Source organism: Pristiophorus japonicus, chromosome 18 (genome assembly GCF_044704955.1).
Source record: "Pristiophorus japonicus isolate sPriJap1 chromosome 18, sPriJap1.hap1, whole genome shotgun sequence".
Taxonomy (NCBI): domain Eukaryota; kingdom Metazoa; phylum Chordata; class Chondrichthyes; family Pristiophoridae; genus Pristiophorus; species Pristiophorus japonicus.
In genome coordinates, this window is record NC_091994.1 from 63,903,991 (window position 1) to 63,922,984 (window position 18,994).

General features: G+C 45.6%; 1 protein-coding gene across 13 annotated transcripts in view; it reads right to left on the reverse strand.

Moving 5' to 3' along the window:
- The window catches only part of tmem269 (transmembrane protein 269), a 199,267-nt gene that overhangs the window by 15,523 nt on the left and 164,750 nt on the right, over positions 1-18,994 (reverse strand). For all 13 annotated transcript variants that reach the window (XR_011587616.1, XM_070860093.1, XM_070860096.1 and 10 more), the window contains 2 exons: positions 17,811-17,954; positions 16,874-17,074 (listed from right to left, as the gene is read on the reverse strand). Coding sequence is in view for 12 of the 13 variants with exons in the window: in XM_070860093.1 (XP_070716194.1) it covers positions 16,874-17,074; positions 17,811-17,954 (345 nt within the window). In the remaining variant the exon portion in view is untranslated. The remainder of the gene's footprint in view (positions 1-16,873; positions 17,075-17,810; positions 17,955-18,994) is intronic.

An 18,994-nucleotide genomic window follows, 5' to 3' on the forward strand; every position in this document is an offset into this window, starting at 1 on the left:
GCGTGCCAGTCACTCACATAAGTGGATCTCATGTCGAGGAGCTAATTCGTACTGCCCAAAATTTACTTAGTTGGTACTGTTACCACGGGATGAGCAACACGCTCTTATTGGGCTAGATCTTGCTGGAAACGACTGTGTTAACGACTAGCAAGTTCAGGGGATTAAGAGATGCGGCGTGAGTTGCTGGTCGAACAAATGGCTTCTCACCCTTATCAACACCCCCGCCCCACCCCCCCCCGCCACATTATTTTAAAGAACTTGCTGGATTCGCAAATTAACTGGCCATTAAACTCACAGCAAAATGTTAAGAGTTGAAACTTAACAGTGTAAGTCTCTTTTTAATGACATGAAAGTTCTTCCCCTAGCCCACCAGGCCAAACTTCCTGTAAGGACCCCCCGGCCCCAGTCCTGATCTCACATCTTTCTCCAGTTTCTCTCCAATCTCCCCTCATGACCTTTCCAAGCTCATGCTGTTCATGAGACCCACTTCCTGCTTCCTTGACCCTATTCCCACCAAACTGCTGATCACTCAACTTCTTTTTCTGGCTTCCATGTTAGCTGACATTGTTAATGTTTCTCTCTCCTCAGGTACTATCTTCATCTCCCGAAAATCTGCCATCATCACCTCTCTCCTCAAAAAACAATCCTCGAACCCTCTGTCCTTGCAAACATCTCCAACCTCCCTTTCCTTTCCAAAGTCCTTGAATGTGTTATTGCCTCCCAAATCCTTTCCCATCTTTCCCACAATTCCATGTTTGAATGCCTCAAATCAGGTTTCTGCACCTGCCACAATACCAAAACGGCTCTCATCAAAGTCACAAATGACATCCTTTGTGATTGTGACAAAGGCAAACTATCCCTCCTCGTCCATCTTGACTTGTCTGCTGCCTTTGACACAGTTGACCACTCTATCCTTCTCCAGCGCCTCTCCACCACTGTCCAGCTGGGTGGGACTGCACTCGCCTGGTTCCATCCTTATCTATCCAATCGTAGTCCGAGAATCACCTGCAATGGCTTCTCTTCCTGCCGCCGCATCGTTACCTCTGGTGTCCAAGGATCTATCCTTGGACCCCTCCTATTTCTCATCTACATGTTGCCCCTTGGTGACATCATCCGAAAACAGAGCGTCAGTTTACACATGTACATAAGAAAATAAGAAATAGGAGCAGGAGGCCATTTGGCCCCTCGAGCCTGCTCCACGATTCAATAAGATCATGGCTGATCTGATCTTGGCCTCAACTCCACTTCCCTGCCCGCTCCCTATAACCCTTGATTCACTTATCATTCAAAAATCTGTCTATCTCCACCTTGAATATATTCAATGACCCGGCCTCCACAGCTGAGGTAGAGAATTCCAAAGATTCACGACCCTCTGAGAGAAGAAATTTCTTCTCATTCCCGTTTTAAATGTGCGACCCCTTATTCTGAAACTATGTCCCCTAGTTGACATTCCCTCATGAGGGGAAACATTCTCTCTGCATCTACCTTGTCAAGCCCTCTCAGAACTTTATGTTTCAATAAGACCACCTCTCATTCTTTTAAACTCCAATAAGCCCAACCGACTCAACCTTTCTTCATAAGACAACCCCTTCATCTCAAGAATGAACCGAGTGAACCTTCTCTGAACTGCCTCCAATGCAAGTATATCCGCATCTTAAATAAGGAGACCAAAGCTGTATGCAGCACTCTAGGGGCCCAAGTTTCCACACGATAAAAAACAGGCGCCCCTCCAAGCTGGGCGCCCGTTTTTCGCGCCTAAAACAAAACGCGCGATTCTGGAGCGCCCTGCAGTTCCTTGTCTGTTTGGCGCGGCGCCCAGGGGAGCGGAGTCTACACTCGCACCGATTTTGTAAGTGGGAGAGGGCGGGTACCATTTAAATTAGTTTTTTCCCTGACGGCAACGCTGCGCGTGCGCGCTGGAGCGTTCGCGCACGCGCAGTGTGAAGGAAACATTGGCACTCGGCCATTTTTGTAGTTGTTTAATTTTTGAACATTTTTTAATAAAAGCACATTGCCATCAGCACATCAGCTTCTTGCAGCAGTGAGAAGGCTGCAGGAAGCCTCAGAAAGTTGAGGCAGCCGTTTCCCTCCCCGCGGGAATGAACGGCTTTCTTCTCCCCCCCCCCCCCGCGGGAATGAACGGCTTTCTCTCCGCCCCCCCCCCCGCGGGAATGAACGGCTTTCTTCTCCCCCCCCCCCCCGCGGGAATGAACGGCTTTCTCTCCCCCCCCCCCCCCGCGGGAATGAACGGCTTTCTTCTCCCCCCCCCACCCCGGGAACGAACGGCTTTCTCTCCCCCCCCCCCCCGCGGGAATGAACGGCTTTCTCTCCCCCCCCCCCCCCGCGGGAATGAACGGCTTTCTCTCCGCCCCCCCCCCCGCGGGAATGAACGGCTTTCTTCTCCCCCCCCCCCCCGCGGGAATGAACGGCTTTCTCTCCCCCCCCCCCCCCGCGGGAATGAACGGCTTTCTTCTCCCCCCCCCACCCGGGAACGAACGGCTTTCTCTCCCCCCCCCCCCCGCGGGAATGAACGGCTTTCTTCTCCCCCCCCCACCCCGGGAACGAACGGCTTTCTCTCCCCCCCCCCCCCCCCGCGGGAACGAACGGCTTTCTCCCCCCCCCGCGGGAATGAACGGCTTTCTCCTCCCCCCCCACCCCCCCCGCGGGAACGAACGGCTTTCTCCTCCCCCCCCGCGGGAATGAACGGCTTTCTCCTCCCCCCCCACCCCCCCCGCGGGAACGAACGGCTTTCTCCTCCCCCCCCGCGGGAACGAACGGCTTTCTCCCCCCCCCGCGGGAACGAACGGCTTTCTCCTCTCCCCCCGCGGGAACGAACGCCTGCAGCATTCTCCGTGGCTGAAGCACTTTCACACAGGTAGGAAGATGGTTTATTTAATCTTTTATTTGCTTATAAATGTTTATTCAGGTTGGATTTATTTGTATAATATTTGTATAAGTATAAATAAGGATTTATTATAGAATTTAATTACTTCCCTTCCCCCCACCCCCCCTCCCTGTTCTGGATGCCTAATTTGTAACCTGCGCCTGATTTTTTAATGTGTAGGCAAGGTTTTTTCAGTTCTACAAAAATCTTCACTTGCTCCATTCTAAGTTAGTTTGGAGTACGTTTTCACTGTGGAAACTTTGAAATCAGGCGTCAGTGGCCGGACACCCCCCTTTTTGAAGAAAAAATTCTGTTCCAAAGTGGAACTGTTCTAACTGACTAGAACTGTGGAAAAAAAAAATGTGGAGAATTGCGATTTCTAAGATAGACCGTTCTCCACCAGTTGTTCCTAAAAATCAGGCGCAAATCATGTGGAAACTTGAGACCTAGGTGTGGTCTCACCAAAGCCCTGTACAGTATAGCAGGACATCCCTAATTTTATACTCCATCCCCTTGCCATAAAGGCCAACATTCCATTTGCCTTCCTAATTACTTGCTGTACCTGCATGATAACTTTTTGTGTTTCATATACAAGGACCCCCAGATCCCTCTGTATCCTCAACATTTTGTAATGACTCCCCATTTAAATAATAATTTGCTTTTTTATTCTTCCTACCAAAGTGGATAGCCTCAAATTTTTCCACCTTATACTCTATCTACCAAATTTTTGCCCACTCATTTATCTATCTATATCCCTTTTCAGATTCTTTGCGTCCTCCACACAACTTGCTTTCCCACCTATCTTTGTATCATCAGCAAATTTGGCTACATTACACTCAGTCCCTTCATCCAAGTCATTAATATAGCTTGTAAATAGTTGAGGCCCCAACACTGATCCCTGTGGCACCCCACTAGTTACAGTTTGCCAACTGAAAATGACCCATTTATCCCGACTCTTTTTCTGTTAGTTAGCCAATCCTCTATCCATGCTAATATATTAACCTCAACCCGTGAGCTCTTATCTTGTGCAGTCACCCTTTATGTGGCACCTTATCGAATGCCTTCTGGAAATCCAAATACATGACATCTACTGGTTCCCCATTATCCACCCTGCTTGTTACATCCTCACACAACTCTTACAAATTTTTCAAACATGATTTCCTTTTCATAAAACCATGCTGACTCTGCTTGACTATATTATGATTTTTTTAAATAACCTACTACTACTTCCATAATAATGGACCCCAGCATTTTCCCAATGACAGATGTTAGGCTAACTGGTCTATAATTTCTTGCTGTCTCCCTCTTACTTAAATAGGGGCATTACATTTGCGGTTTTCCAATCCGCTGGGACCTCTCCAGAATCCAGGGAATTTTGGTAGATTATAACCAATGCATCCACTATCTTTGCGGCCACTTCTTTTAAGACCCTAGGATGCAGGCCATCAGGTCCAGGGGATTTGTCCACCTTTGGTCCCATTAGTTTGCCTAGTACTTTTTCTCTAGTGACAGTGATTGTTTTAAGTTTCCCCCTCCGAATAGCCCCTTGATTATCAATTATTGGGATGCTTTTAGTGTCTTCTGCCATGAAGACCGATACAAAATATTTGTTCAAAGTCTCTTGCCATTTCCCTGTTTCCCATTATTAATTCTCCAGTCTCATCTTCTAAGAAATCACTGTTTACTTTAGCCACTCTCTTCCTTTTTATATACCTGTAGAAGCTCTTACTGTCTGTTTTTATATTTCTTGCTAGTTTACTCTCATAAACTATCTTCTCTCTCTTTATTATTTTTTGAGTCGTCCTTTGCTGGTTTCTAAAAATTTCCCAATCTTCTGGCCTTCCACTATTCTTCGCAACATTGTATGCCTTTGTTTTCAATTTGATACCATCCTTTATTTCCTTAGTTAGCATGGATAGTTCATCCTTCTCTTTGGGTCTTTCTTTCTCTCTGGAATATATCTTTGTTGAGAGTTATGAAATATCCCCTTAAATGTTTGCTGCTACTTTTCTACCGTCTTACCCTTTAATCTATTTTCCCAGTCCACTCGAGCCAACTCTGTCTTCCTACCTTTATAATTGTCTTTGTTTAAATTCAGGACACTCGTTTGAGACCTAGCTTTCTCACCCTCAAACTGAATTTGAAATTCTACCATGCTATGATCACTCTGCCTAAGAGGATCCTTTACTAGGTGATCATTAATTAATCCAGTCTCATTACACATTACCAGATTTAAAATAGTCTGCTCCCTGGTTGGTTCCACAACGTATTGTTCTAAGAAACCATCCCGAATACACTCTATGAACTCTTCCTCAAGGCTATCTTTGCCAATTTGATTTGCCCAATAAATATGAAGATTAAAATCACCAATGATTATTGCCCTACCTCTCTTACAAGCATCCATTATTTATTGATTTATGCTCCGCCCTACAGTGTAGCTACTGTTCGGGGGGTTGTAGACTACTCCCACCAGTGACTTATTTCCCTTATTATTTCTTATCTCCGCCTAAACTGATTCTACATTTTGATCTTCTGAGTCAATATCATTTCTCACTACTGCACTGATCTCATCCTTTATTAACAGAGCAACCCTGCCTCCTTTTCCTTTCTGCCTATCCTTCCGAGATGTCAAATATCCCTGAATATTCAGTTCCCAGCCTTGGTCATCTTTTATTTCAATTTGTGCCATCAACTCATCTATCTTGTTACGAATGCTGCATGCATTCAGATAAAGAGATTTTAATTTTGTCTTTTTACCATTTTTCCTTACTCTGACCCCACTTTCTGATGCACTCTTATGTTTATATGCTCCGTCCCTTCCTGTCACATTCTGCTTATCATTACCTCTGTCGCTAGCCTGCACCATTGCCTTCGCCTTTCTTTTTGATTTTTTAAATTTCAGCTCACATGATCCCTCCCCCCCACTATTTAGGTTAAAGCCCAATCTACAGCTAGTTATTCGATTCACCAGGATACTGGTCCCAGCCTGGTTCAAGTGAAGCCCGTCCCGACGGAACAGCTCTCTCTTATCCCAGTACTGGTGCAAGTGCCCCATGAATTGAAACCCATTTCTCCCACGCCAATCTTTGAGCCACGCGTTCATCTCTCCAATTTTATTTACCCTATGCAATTTGCTCATGGCTCAGGTAGTAATCCAGATATTAATATCTTTGTGGTTCTGCTTTTTAATTTAGCCCTTAGCTGCTCATACTCCCTCAGCAGAACCTCTTTCTTTGTTCTACCTATGTCATTGGGACCTACGTGGACCACGGCAACTGGATCTTTCCCCTCCCACTCCAAGCTCCTCTCCAGCCCAGAGGAGAAATGCTTAAGCCTGACACTGGGCAAGCAACACAGCCTTTGGGACTCACGCTCTCGGCTGCAGATAACAGTATCTATCCCCCTAACTGTACTGTCCCCTACAGCTACAACATTTCTTTTTACTCCCCCAACTTGAATGGGACCCTGTACCGCGGTGCTGTGGTCAGTTTGCTCATCCTCCCTGCAGTTCCTGCTCTCATCCACACAGGGAGTAAGAGCCTCAAACCTGTCAGACAAGTGCAAGAGCTGAGGCTCCTCCATCACTACATCCTGGGTCCCCATAGCTTCCTCACTCATAGTCACACCCTCCTGTACCTGACCATGGACCAAATTTGAATTATTTAACCTAAGGGGTGTGACTCTCTGCTGGAACAGTGTCCAGGTAATTCTCCCCCTCTCTGACGTGTTGCAGTGTCTGAAGCTCAGACTCCAGCTCATCAACTCGGAGCCGAAGTTCTTTGAGTCGCCAACACTTACTGCAGATGTAATGTCTCCGCCCTTGCCTCAGCTCATCTGGCGCTGAAGCCCTCATCGATGCCTTTGTTACCTCTAGAGTTGATTATTCCAACGCACTTCTGGCTGGCCTCCCACATTCTACCCTACGTAAACTAGAGGTGATCCAAAACTCGGCTGCCTGTGTCCTAACTCGCACCAAGTCCCGCTCACCCATCACCCCTGTGCTCACTAACCTGCACTGGCTCCCGGTTAAGCAACATCTTGATTTCAAAATTCACATCCTTATTTTCAAATCCCTCCATGGCCTCGCCCCTCCCTATCTCTGTAATCTCCTTCAGCCCCATAACCGCCCCGAGATGGCTGCGCTCCTCTAATTCTGTCCTCTTGAGCAAGCCTGATTATAATCACTCAAACATTGGTGGCTGTGCCTTTTGTTGCCTGGGCCCTAAGCTTTGCAATTCCCTGCCTAAAGCTCTCCACCTCTTTTTCCCCCTTAAAAGCTATCTCTTTGACAAAGCTTTTGGTCACCTGCCCTAATTTCTCCTTATGTGGCTACGTGTCAAATTTTTTATCTCATAATACTCCTGTGAAGCGCCTTGGGATGTTTCACTACTTTAAAGGCGCTATATAAATACAAATTGTTGTTGTTAATGCAATGCCAATCAACCTCCCTCGCCCAGAAAGGGAACAATTAAAACTGTTCAATCACATTCCAGCAAATTGTTGTTAAGAGATTTAAAAAATGTCAAATTGAATATTTTTTATTACTTTTCCTTTCTGTCTCTTTTTTCCTCTCACTTAATCCAATCTTTAAAAATATCAAATGTAATATTTTTAATTTTTTGTTACTTTTCCATTCTTTCTTTTGTTTTCGCTCTCTCATAATCCAATTTTCTTTATTTCTCTTTCTGTACCTGATTTGACTCTAATTCATCCTCCTTCTCCGATGTTCCTCTATGTCTTTTTCAATCCTTAAATCTCATTGGTTAAAGAGATAACTATTGTCCCACTGTTCACTAAGGTCCCAGATTCCCCATTGCCCTTACCATGCCGTTATCTGATCGCACTGTCAGCAAGCTATGGTGACATTTTTTTCGAACTGAAGATTGCAGAAAAGTCTGATTAATGGTGTGTGCTGTGAGATGTCCTGCTCCAGCAAGATCCTATCCATTATGTCTTTTGCACATATCCCCTTTAGTGCTCTCCAACCACTCGGCTGAAAGATTGCTTAAACTTCAATCAGATGAGCTCCAGAACGAAACACTGGGCTGTTTTATTTCTCAGACAGTGGGTGAGCATACTGTACAACAATTAAAATTGGACTCATTTCAATCAGCACCATCTGTCTTTGCAAAATAAATATTCTGAGCACACTACGCCCCTTAAATCAGGGTGAAAGACTGCCCTAGCAGCTTTAAAAAAAATCTGACCATTATCGTGTGATTCTGTCCTTATTCTATCTTGCTGTATTCACAACCAGAGAGACGAGGGCTAGTAAGTCAGCACTTCCTAACAAAGGGTGTGAGATATCTATCAACTACCAAAAACGGTTTACAAATTTCTTATTGTTTAGGGTAACAACTTCAATGCTTAGCTCATTAATATTTTAACTACCAGGTGTTTGAATTTTAAAAATTTGTATGAAAATTTGTTCCTCTCCTCAGGTACTGTCATCCTCCCTTTCAAATCTGCCGTTCCTCAAAGAAACCATGCTTGACCCTTTTGTCTTTGTAAATATTGCCCCATCTCCAACCTCCCTTTCCTCTCCAAAGTACCTGGACGCTGTTGCTTCCGAAATCAGTACCCATCTTTCCCTCAACTCCATGTTTGCACCTCACCAATCAGGTTTCCACCCCCACCTCTGCACTGAAACAGCCCTTATCAAAGTCACAAATGACATCCTATGTGACATCGACAGTTGTGCACTATCCTTCCTCATTCTTCTCAAACTTATCTGCAGCATTTGACACGGCTATCCACACCAGCCTTTTCCAATGCTTCTCCTCTGTTGTCTAGCTGAGTGGGACTGACCTTGCCGAGTTCCACTCTTGTCCAGTTGTAACCAGAGAATCTCTTTCAATGGCTTCTCTTCCCGCCCCACACAGCTACTTCTGGAGTCTGCTAAGGATCTATCCATGGCCACCTCCTAAAATCAGGTTCCACATGTATGCTGACGACACCTAGCTCTACCTTACCATCACCTCTCTCAACCCTTCACTGCCTCTTTGTTGTCAGACTGCTTGTCTGACATCCAGTCCGAGATGAGCAGAAATTTCCTTCAATTAAACATTAGAAAGATCAATTGCCTAGAAATTTGAGTATGCCCATTTATATTCCTTGTGTAGGAATCATGAGGTCCAATATGCTGGTAATGATTGTAATCATTACCTCGGACATGATTGTAATAGAGAGGAGTAGTGAGAAATTGGGCACTGCTATTATCACAGTGGCCTTCAGGTAAGTGGGTCAGGGGGTGGGATGGGGTGGGTGAGATAACGGCAGTTGGAATCATGTCAGGGGGCCTATAGTCACAGGGACGACGATGACGAGGGCAGAAGTGTGAGAGATCGGGGTGGAGGGAGATTGACAATCTTGGAGCTGAGGGACGAGAGTATGGTTTGGGCCAAGGTGGAAGATTGGGGCCAGGCATGTGGGCAATTGGGGATCAAGAGAGGAGGCCAGGGGAATCCGCGATCAGAGGACGGAAGTGGCGACAATCGGGAGAATGGTTAAATGTGGGGTCGAGAGGAGCATAGTAGAACTTGGCGATACAGTAGAAGAAACCCTTCCACTTAGATGCTAAAATCAACTTTGCACACTTCAACAACAACAACTTGTATTTATATAGCACCTTTAAGGTAGTGAAATGTCCCAAGGCACTTCACAGCAGTATTATGAGATAAAAAATTTGACACCGAGCCACATAAGGAGGAATCAGGGCTGATGACCAAAAGCTTGGTCAAAAAGCTAGATTTTAAGGAGCTTCTTGAAGGAGGAAAGAGATGTAGTGAGGCGGAGAGATTTAGGCAGGGAGTTCCAGAGCTTGGGACTTGGGTAACAGAAGGCACGGCCACCAATGGCTGAGCGATTATAATCAGGGATGCTCAAGAGGGCAGAATTAGAAGAGCGCAGACATCTTGAGGGGTTTTGGGGTTGGAGGAGGTTACAGAGATGGGGAGGGCCGATGCCATGGAGATTTGAAAATATGTTGAGAATTTTGAAATCGAGGCGTTGTTTAACCGGGAGCCAGTGCAGGTTAGCGAACAGAGGGGTGATGGGTGAACGGGACTTGGTGCAAATTAGGTCATGGGCAGCTGAGTTTTGGATCTCCTCTTGTTTACGTAGGGTAGAATGTGGGAGGCTAGCTAGGAGTGCGCTGGCATAGTCAAGTCTATGGATGGATGAGGGCTTCAGCAGCAGATGTAGGGAGCGGCCTATAAAAGACCCAGCGGGAGATCGAGAGCCAGCGGCAGTTGGTGAGAGGCGGGAGCGGCCTATAAAAGGCCCAGCGGGAGATCGAGAGCCAGCGGCAGTTGGTGAGAGGCGGGAGCGGCCTATAAAAGGCCCAGCGGGAGATCGAGAGCCAGCGGCAGTTGGTGAGAGGCGGGAGCGGCCTATAAAAGGCCCAGCGGGAGATCGAGAGCCAGCGGCAGTTGGTGAGAGGCGGGAGCGGCCTATAAAAGGCCCAGCGGGAGATCGAGAGCCAGCGGCAGTTGGTGAGACGCGGGAGCGGCCTATAAAAGGCGTACCGGTGCAGCTACAGCGGGAGAGAAAGCAAAAAAGAAGTAGAAAGGAATCAAAAGTTGACGTCACAGCCAATGGGGTAAGTGATTGGCTGGTGATTGGTGAGTAGCTTTTCTTTTTCTTTTTTATATCAGTAAGTAAACTGTAACATTGTTATTACCAATTTAAGGGTATCTAAGGGTTAAGGCATGGCAGGAGAGCTCGGTCACGTGATATGCTCCTCCTGTGCCATGTGGGAACTCAGGGACGCTTCCGGTGTCCCTGAGGACTACGTGTGTGAGAAGTGTATCCGCCTCCAGCTCCTGACGTACCGCGTTGCGGAATTGGAACTGAGGGTGGATTCACTCTGGAGCATCCACGATGCTGAGAATGACATAAGTGGCACGTTTAGTGAGTTGGTCTTACCGCATGAGAAGGATCCACAGCCAGCTAGGGAATGGAAGACCAGCAGGAAGAGTAGTACAAAGAAAGTACTGCAAGGGTCCCACCTGGTCATCCCCCTGCAAAACAGATACACTGCTTTGAGTGCTGTTGAGGGAGATGACTCATCAGGGGAGAGCAGCAGCAGCCAAGTTCATGGCACTGTGGCTGGCTCTGTTGTACAGGAGGGCATAAAAAAGAGTGGGAGAGCGATAGTGATAGGGGATTCAATCATAAGGGGAATAGATAGGCGTTTCTGCGGCTGCAATCGAGACTCCAGGATGGTATGTTGCCTCCCTGGTGCAAGGGTCAAGGATGTCTCCGAGCGAGTGCAGGACATTCTAAAAAGGGAGGGAGAACAGCCAGTTGTCGTGGTGCACACTGGTACCAACGACATAGGTAAAAAAAGGGATGAGATCCTATGAGACGAATTTAAGGAGCTAGGAGTTAAATTTAAAAGTAGGACCTCAAAAGTAATAATCTCGGGATTGCTACCAGTGCCACGTGCTAGTCAGAGTAGGAATCGCAGGACAGCACAGATGAATACGTGGCTTAAGCAGTGGTGCAGCAGGGAGGGATTCAAATTCGTGGGGCATTGGAACAGGTTCTGGGGGAGGTGGGACCAGTACAAACTGGACGGTCTGCACTTGGGCAGGAACGGAACCAATGTCCTAGGGGGAGTGTTTGCTAGTGCTGTTGGTGAGGAGTTAAACTAATATGGCAGGGGGATGGGAACCAATACAGGGAGACAGAGGGAAACAAAAAGGAGACAAAAACAAAAAACAGAAAAGAGATGAGTAAAAATGGAGGGCAGAGAAACCAAAGGCAAGAAACAAAAAGGGCCACTGAATATAAAAGGGCTGCAGGAGGGGTAAAAACTAAAAATCATGGTTTAAAAACGAGGATGAAAACACTCTACCTAAATGCACGCAGCATTCGAAATAAAGTAAATGAGTTGACGGCACAAATCATTACAAATGGGTATGATTTGGTGGCCATTACAGAAACATGGTTGCAAGGTGGCCAAGACTGGGAATTAAACATACAGGGGTATCTGACGATTCAGAAAGATAGGCAAGAAGGGAAAGGAGGTGGGGTAGCTCTGTTAATAAAGGGTGATATCAGGGCAGTTGTGAGGGATGATATTGGCTCCAATGAACAAAATGTTGAATCATTGTGGGTGAAGATTAGAGATAGTAAGGGGAAAAAGTCACTGGTCGGCGTAGTTTATAGGCCCCCAAATAATAACTTCATGGTGGGGCGGGCAATAATCAAGGGAATAATGGAGGCATGTGAAAAAGGAACGACAGTAGTCATGGGGGATTTTAACCTACATATCGACTGGTCAAATCAAATCGCAGTGGGTAGCCTGGAGGAGGAATTCATTGAATGCATACGGGACTGTTTCTTAGAACAGTATGTAACAGAGCCTACAAGGGAGCAAGCCATCTTGGATCTGGTCCTGTGTAATGAGACAGGAAAAATAAACGATCTCCTCGTAAAAGATCCTCTCGGAATGAGTGATCACAATATGGTTGAATTTGTAATACAGATTGAGGATGAGGAAGTTGTATCAGAAACGAGGGTACTATGCTTAAACAAAGGGGACTACAGTGGGATGAGGGCAGAGTTGGCTAAAGTAGACTGGAAACAAGGACTAAACAGTGGCACAATTGAGGAACAGTGGAGGACTTTTAAGGAGCTCTTTCATAGTGCGCAAAAAAAATATATTCCAGTGAAAAAGAAGGGCGGCAAGAGAAGTGATAACCAGCCGTGGATAACCAAGGAAATAAAGGAGAGTATCAAATTAAAAACCAATGCGTATAAGGTGGCCAAGGTTAGTGGGAAACTAGAAGATTGGGAAAATTTTAAACGACAGCAAAGAATGACTAAGAAAGCAATAAAGAAAGGAAAGATAGATTACGAAAGTAAACTGGCGCAAAACATAAAAACAGATAGTAAAAGCTTTTACCGATATATAAAATGGAAGAGAGTGACTAAAGTAAATGTTGGTCCTTTAGAAGATGAGAAGGGAGATTTAATAGTGGGAAATGTGGAAATGGCTGAGACCTTAAACAATTATTTTGCTTCCGTCTTCACAGTGGAAGACACAAAAGCAATGCCAAAATTTGCAGGCCACAGGAATGTGGGAAGGGAGGACCTTGAGACAATCACTATCACTAGGGGAGTAGTGCTGGACAGGCTAATGGGACTGAAGGTAGACAAGTCCCCTGGTCCTGATGAAATAAATCCCAGGGTATTAAAAGAGATGGCTGAAGTTATAGCAGATGCATTCGTTAGAATCTACCAAAATTATCTGGACTCTGGGGAGGTGCCAGCGGATTGGAGAGCAGCTAATGTAACGCCTCTGTTTAAAAAAGGGGGCAGGCAAAAGGCAGGTAACTATAGGCCGGTTAGTTTAACATCTGTAGTGGGGAAAATGCTTGAAACTATCATTAAGGAAGAAATAGCGGGACATCTGGATAGGAATAGTGCAATCAAGCAGATGCAGCATGGATTCATGAAAGGGAAATCATGTTTAACTAACTTACTGGAATTCTTTGAGGATATAACGAGCATGGTGGATAGAGGTGTACCGATGGATGTGGTGTATTTAGATTTCCAAAAGGCATTCGATAAGGTGCCACACAAAAGGTTACTGCAGAAGATAAAGGTACGCGGAGTCAAAGGAAATATATTAGCATGGATAGAGAATTGGCTGGCGCACAGAAAGCAGAGAGTCGGGATAAATGGGTCCTTTTCCGGTTGGAAATCAGTGGTTAGTGGTGTGCCACAGGGATCAGTGCTGGGACCACAACTGTTTACAATATACATACATGACCTAGAAGAGGGGACAGAGTGTAGTGGAACAAAATTTGCAGATGACACTAAGATTAGTGGGAAAGCGGGTTGTGTAGAGGACTCAGAGAGACTGCAAGGAGATTTGGATAGGTTAAGCGAATGGGCTAAGGTTTGGCAGATGGAATACAATGTCGGAAAGTGTGAGGTCATCCACCTTGGAAAAAAAACAGTAAAAGGGAATATTATTTGAATGGGGAGAAATTACAACATGCTGCGGTGCAAAGGGACCTGGGGGTCCTTGTGCATGAAACTCTTTTTGGAGTTTATCTGAAAAACATAAAACATTAAACCGTGCCACCTGACCTGGATGACACACCAGACATTTACAAGGCCCTTTTTTTCTTTTTTGTGTTTTTTTTTTCTTTTTTTTTGTGGTTTTTTTTGGGCACTAAAATCAAATTTTTTCCAGTGCCCCCTATAAAAGGGGAGGGGGACACTAAAAGCACCGGCAATTAAAACAAATTAAACTTTAAAACATAAAATCAAATTAAAATCTGGTTGCCGGGCGTGACGATGCACTCCAGTCCCTCCGGTGCCCACCTCTCGCGGAAGGCCGCGAGCGTACCGGTGGACACCGCGTGCTCCATCTCCAAGGACACCCTGGCGCGGATGTACGCGCGGAAGAGAGGCAGGCAGTCAGGTTGAACGACCCCCTCGACCGCCCGCTGCCTGGACCGGCTGATGGCACCCTTGGCCGTGCCCAGGAGCAGTCCTACGAGGAGGCCTTCGGACCTACCCGCTCCCCTCCGCACAGGGTGCCCAAAGATCAGGAGAGTGGGACTGAAGTGCAGCCAGAATTTCAGGAGCAGCCCCTTTAAATAATAAAACAGGGGCTGCAACCTCGTGCATTCCATAAAAACATGGAACACGGACTCTTCCAGACCGCAGAAATTGCAGGCGGCCTGGGAGTCCATGAACCGGCTTAAAAATTTGTAGCACGGCACTGCTCCGTGCACCATCCTCCAGGCCAAGTCCCCGATGAATAGTGGGAGGACTCCCGCATAGAGTGCCCTCCATCGGGGACCCCCGCCTCCTCCGGACGGCAAGATGGTACGCCATGGCGTGTCCGGACGGCCGGCGAGGATGGCAAAGTTGAGAGTGTGCAGGAGCAGCCCGTACAGGAAACCCCTCCGCGCGGAACTGAAAGGCACGGAGGGGATTTCCTCGAGGCGGCTCAAGTTGTGAGGCGCCGGCTCACGAGGGAGGTTCCGGGGTTTGGCGCCGATGAGGAATTCTCCTTGTGCATGAATCCCAAAAGGTTAGTTTGCAGGTGCAGCAGGTAATCAGGAAGGCAAATGGAATATTGGCCTTCATTGCGATAGGGATGGAGTACAAAAGCAGGGAGGTCTTGCTGCAACTGTATAAGGTATTGGTAAGACCGCACCTGGAGTACTGCGTGCAGTTTTGGTCACCTTACTTAAGGAAGGATATACTAGCTTTGGAAGGGGTACAGAGACGATTCACTAGGCTGATTCCAGAAATGAGGGGGTTACCTTATGATGATAGATTGAGTAGACTGGGTCTTTACTCCTTGGAGTTCAGAAGGATGAGGGGTGATCTTATAGAAACATTTAAAATCATGAAAGGGATAGACAAGATAGAGGCAGAGAGGTTGTTTCCATTGGTGGGGGAGACTAGAACTAGGGGCCACAGCCTCAAAATACGGAGGAGCCAATTTAAAACCGAGTTGAGAAAAAATTTCTTCTCCCAGAGGGTTGTGAATCTGTGGAATTCTCTGCCCAAGGAAGCACTTGAGGCTAGCTCATTGAATGTTTTCAAGTCAAAGATAGATAGATTTTTAACCAATAAGGGAATTAAGGGTTACGGGGAGAGGGCGGGTAAGTGGAGCTGAGTCCACGACCAGATCAGCCGTGATCTTATTGAATGGCGGGGCAGGCTCGAGGGGCTAGATGGCCTACTCCTGTTCCTAATTCTTATGTTCTTATGAGCTGAGGCAAGGGCTGAGACGGGCAATGTTACGGAGGTGGAAATAGGTGGTCTTTGTTATGCTGCGGATATGTGGTCAAAAGCTCATTTCAGGGTCAAATATGGCACCAAGGTTGCAAACAGTCTGGTTCAACCTCAGACAGGAGTTGGGGAGAGGGATGGAGTCAGTGGCTAGGGAATGGAGTTTGTGGCAGGGACCAAAAACAATGGCTTCGGTCATCCCAATATTCAATTGGAGAAAATTTCTGCTCATCCAGAACTGGATGCTGGACAAGCAGTCTGACAATTTAGAGACCGTGGAGAGGTCGAAAGTGGTATTGAGGTCGAGCTGGGTATCATCAGCGTACATGTGGAAACTGACACTATGTTTTCAGATGGTGTCGTGAAGGGGCAACATGTAGATGAGAAATAATAGGGGATCCTTGGGGGACAGCAGAGATAATGATACGAGGGCGGGAAGAGAAGCTGTTGCAGGTGAGTCTCTGGCTATGGTTAGATAGGTAAGAATGGAACCAGGTAAGTGCAGTCTCACCCAGCTGGACGACCATGGAAAGACGCTGGAGAAGGATAGAGTGGTCTACCGTATTAAAGGCTGTAGACAAGTCAAGAAGAACGAGAAGAGATTATAGTTCGCCTTTGTCACAGTCACAAAGGATGTCATTTGTGACTTTGATGAGAGCCGTTTCGGTTGTGGCAGGCACGGAATCCGGATTGGAGGGATTTAAACATGGAATTGCGGGAAACGGATTTAGGAGGCGACAACATGTTCAAGGGCTTTGGAGAGGAAGGGGAGGTTGGAGAAGGGGCAAGGACGGAGGGGTCGAGGGTTGGTTTTTTGATGAGAGTGGTGATGACAGAAGATTTGAGGGAGAGGGGGATGATACCTGAGGAGAGAGAACCGTTAACACTTAATAATGTGGGCCATTGCTGCCCAGTATCCTCTCCCTCCGTGATCACAGCCCACTGCATATATGTTAATGAGGATGAGATGCCAGTATTATCAGGTAGTTGGCCATGGCGCTCCTCCGTTAGGCCGCCCAATAGTTAAAATCTACCCCAATGTATAAGATTTATGACAATGAAAAAAACTATTTCTGTAACAATAACACCACAGAAACTCATTATGTCACAAAATGGTTAGCACCGTTGGTCATTTTGCTAAAATTAATAAAAAGCATATGAAGCTGGAATAAACTTAAAATGCATGCCCTCAGCATTGATATTTGACAGTCTACCCACCTCCAATGAAAACTACTTTTTTCCAGAGCTGTGACTCCAGGACTTTGTCATGGGGGTAGTTGCCCTGGTCAGTCATGAAGAGAATCATCACTACTGCAACAATATACAGGAGGAAGCGATTGCCTCCAGTCAAGAGAGAGGTGCTGGCTAGGATGGCTGAGGCATAAGGACACGGTAGGCCACGGTAGACGAATGGGATTCCTAAAAGAAAAAGTACCAATAGACCTTAATATCATCCTGGAAATCACTAATAACAGCTAGAGTTCTGGGAAAGGCGGCTTGATTATACAGATGAAAAGATAGGAGTTTTCAAATTTGCTACTTTTATTAAAACAATTTAAGGAAAAGCAAAATGTGTACAGGGGCACTGAAAAGACATTTGCAAGAGTACAAAACATGCACATTTGGGTGACAGATGTAAGGACATGCCTTCCCATTTATTTCATGATCAAAAACAATTTTGTAGCACTCGCCCCTCTGTTTGCTGCAGTATATATTTTTTGTAATGTGCCATGCAGCGTGCGGGAGGGTAAGAAACAATAAACCATTAACCACTTGCTACCAAGAGGATGAGTGACTTACTCGAGTCAGATCCTTGGAAGTGTGCAACAGTTAATGCCATGTAACAACTTGCCCTCCTAACCCTGATGCAATGCTTCCCCACTGCCGTGCAGCTGGAACTCTGCAGATTGCAAGATGCATACTTCACCACACTATACTAGAGCTCAAATATGTTGTCCCATGACAGCACAAAAAATTAACTATCTTCTCTAACAGTTGATATAAACTCTATTTGGAATTTTTTGCGTAAACAATATAAGTCACTGCCACTGCATGTGACCCTTGTAATACTTCATGTAAACTAGGAAAATATTTGTATTCTCAGTACCAACAGTAATCGCTCACTATTCATAGACCAAAGAAAGTGAAGTCTTACCACTAGAAAAGAAGCAGAGGCGTACAAACACAGCCATCACAAAGCAGATGACAAACACACTGTCTAGTATGCCTTGGGCCTGCAGCAACAATGAGGTTGCAATTCCAAATGTTGTGAAATCTGCAAAATCATCCAATTTGGCTCCTGTAAACAAATGAAAACAGACCAATGAAATTGTATCATGCAAACTGCCACAGACAGTCAGACCTGGGGTATATGCGATTCATTAAACTAAAAGTATTGGAATCTGAAGAAATTTTCCTGACAAACACTAGTGTACTGGATACTCCAAAAACCCCTCCAAATCAGGGATAACCTGATTGCATATACATCATATGAAATCCTCATTTTCTCTGCTCATTAAACCAAAACAACTCTTTAGCCTGGTTTGGTGTTACTTAGCATGCATACTTTTCTCCTCACACTTCCTGGTTCCTTTTTGTTTCATTAAAGAATTGAGTTTTGGTCAGCTTTTCAGATTTAAAGCTCTGTGGTTGTGATGACAATCGCAACATCTGTTAATGAAGTTTTCTCAGACATCTGCATGGTGCAGAAATGGTATACGTTTGGAAGCTGCTACATAAAAATAAAGGAAGACTTGTATTTATTTCACCTCAGGACTTCTCAAACAAGATATAAATGCTGTGTATGGATTTATTTTTAGTAAAACCAATTTTTTATACAAAAAACCTTTATAAAGTTTTTTGGAACGATAACTGATTAATGTTACGCATTCAAATGATTGAATTCCTAAAGTTCCTTGTTTTTTTCTGCTTACTTTTGGAATGTGGGTAACACATGATATACGACACAGAAACATGATATACGGCACAGAAATAGGCCATTCGGCCCAACCAGTCCATGTCAGCTTATATGCTCCACTCGAGCCTCCTCCCGTCTTTCCTCATCTAAATCTATCAGCATAATCCTCTGTTCCTTTCTCCCTCATATGCTTATCTAGCCTCCCTTTAAATGCATCAATACTATTTGCCTCAACCATTCAGTTCCACATTCTCACTACTCTCTGGGTAAAGAAGTTTCTTCTGAATTCCCTATTTGATTTGTTGGTGACTATCTTATATTGATGGCTTCTAGTTATGCTCTTCCCCACAAGTGGAAACATTCTCTCTGTATCCACTCTATCAAAACCTTTCATCATTTTAAAGACCTCTATTAGGTCACCC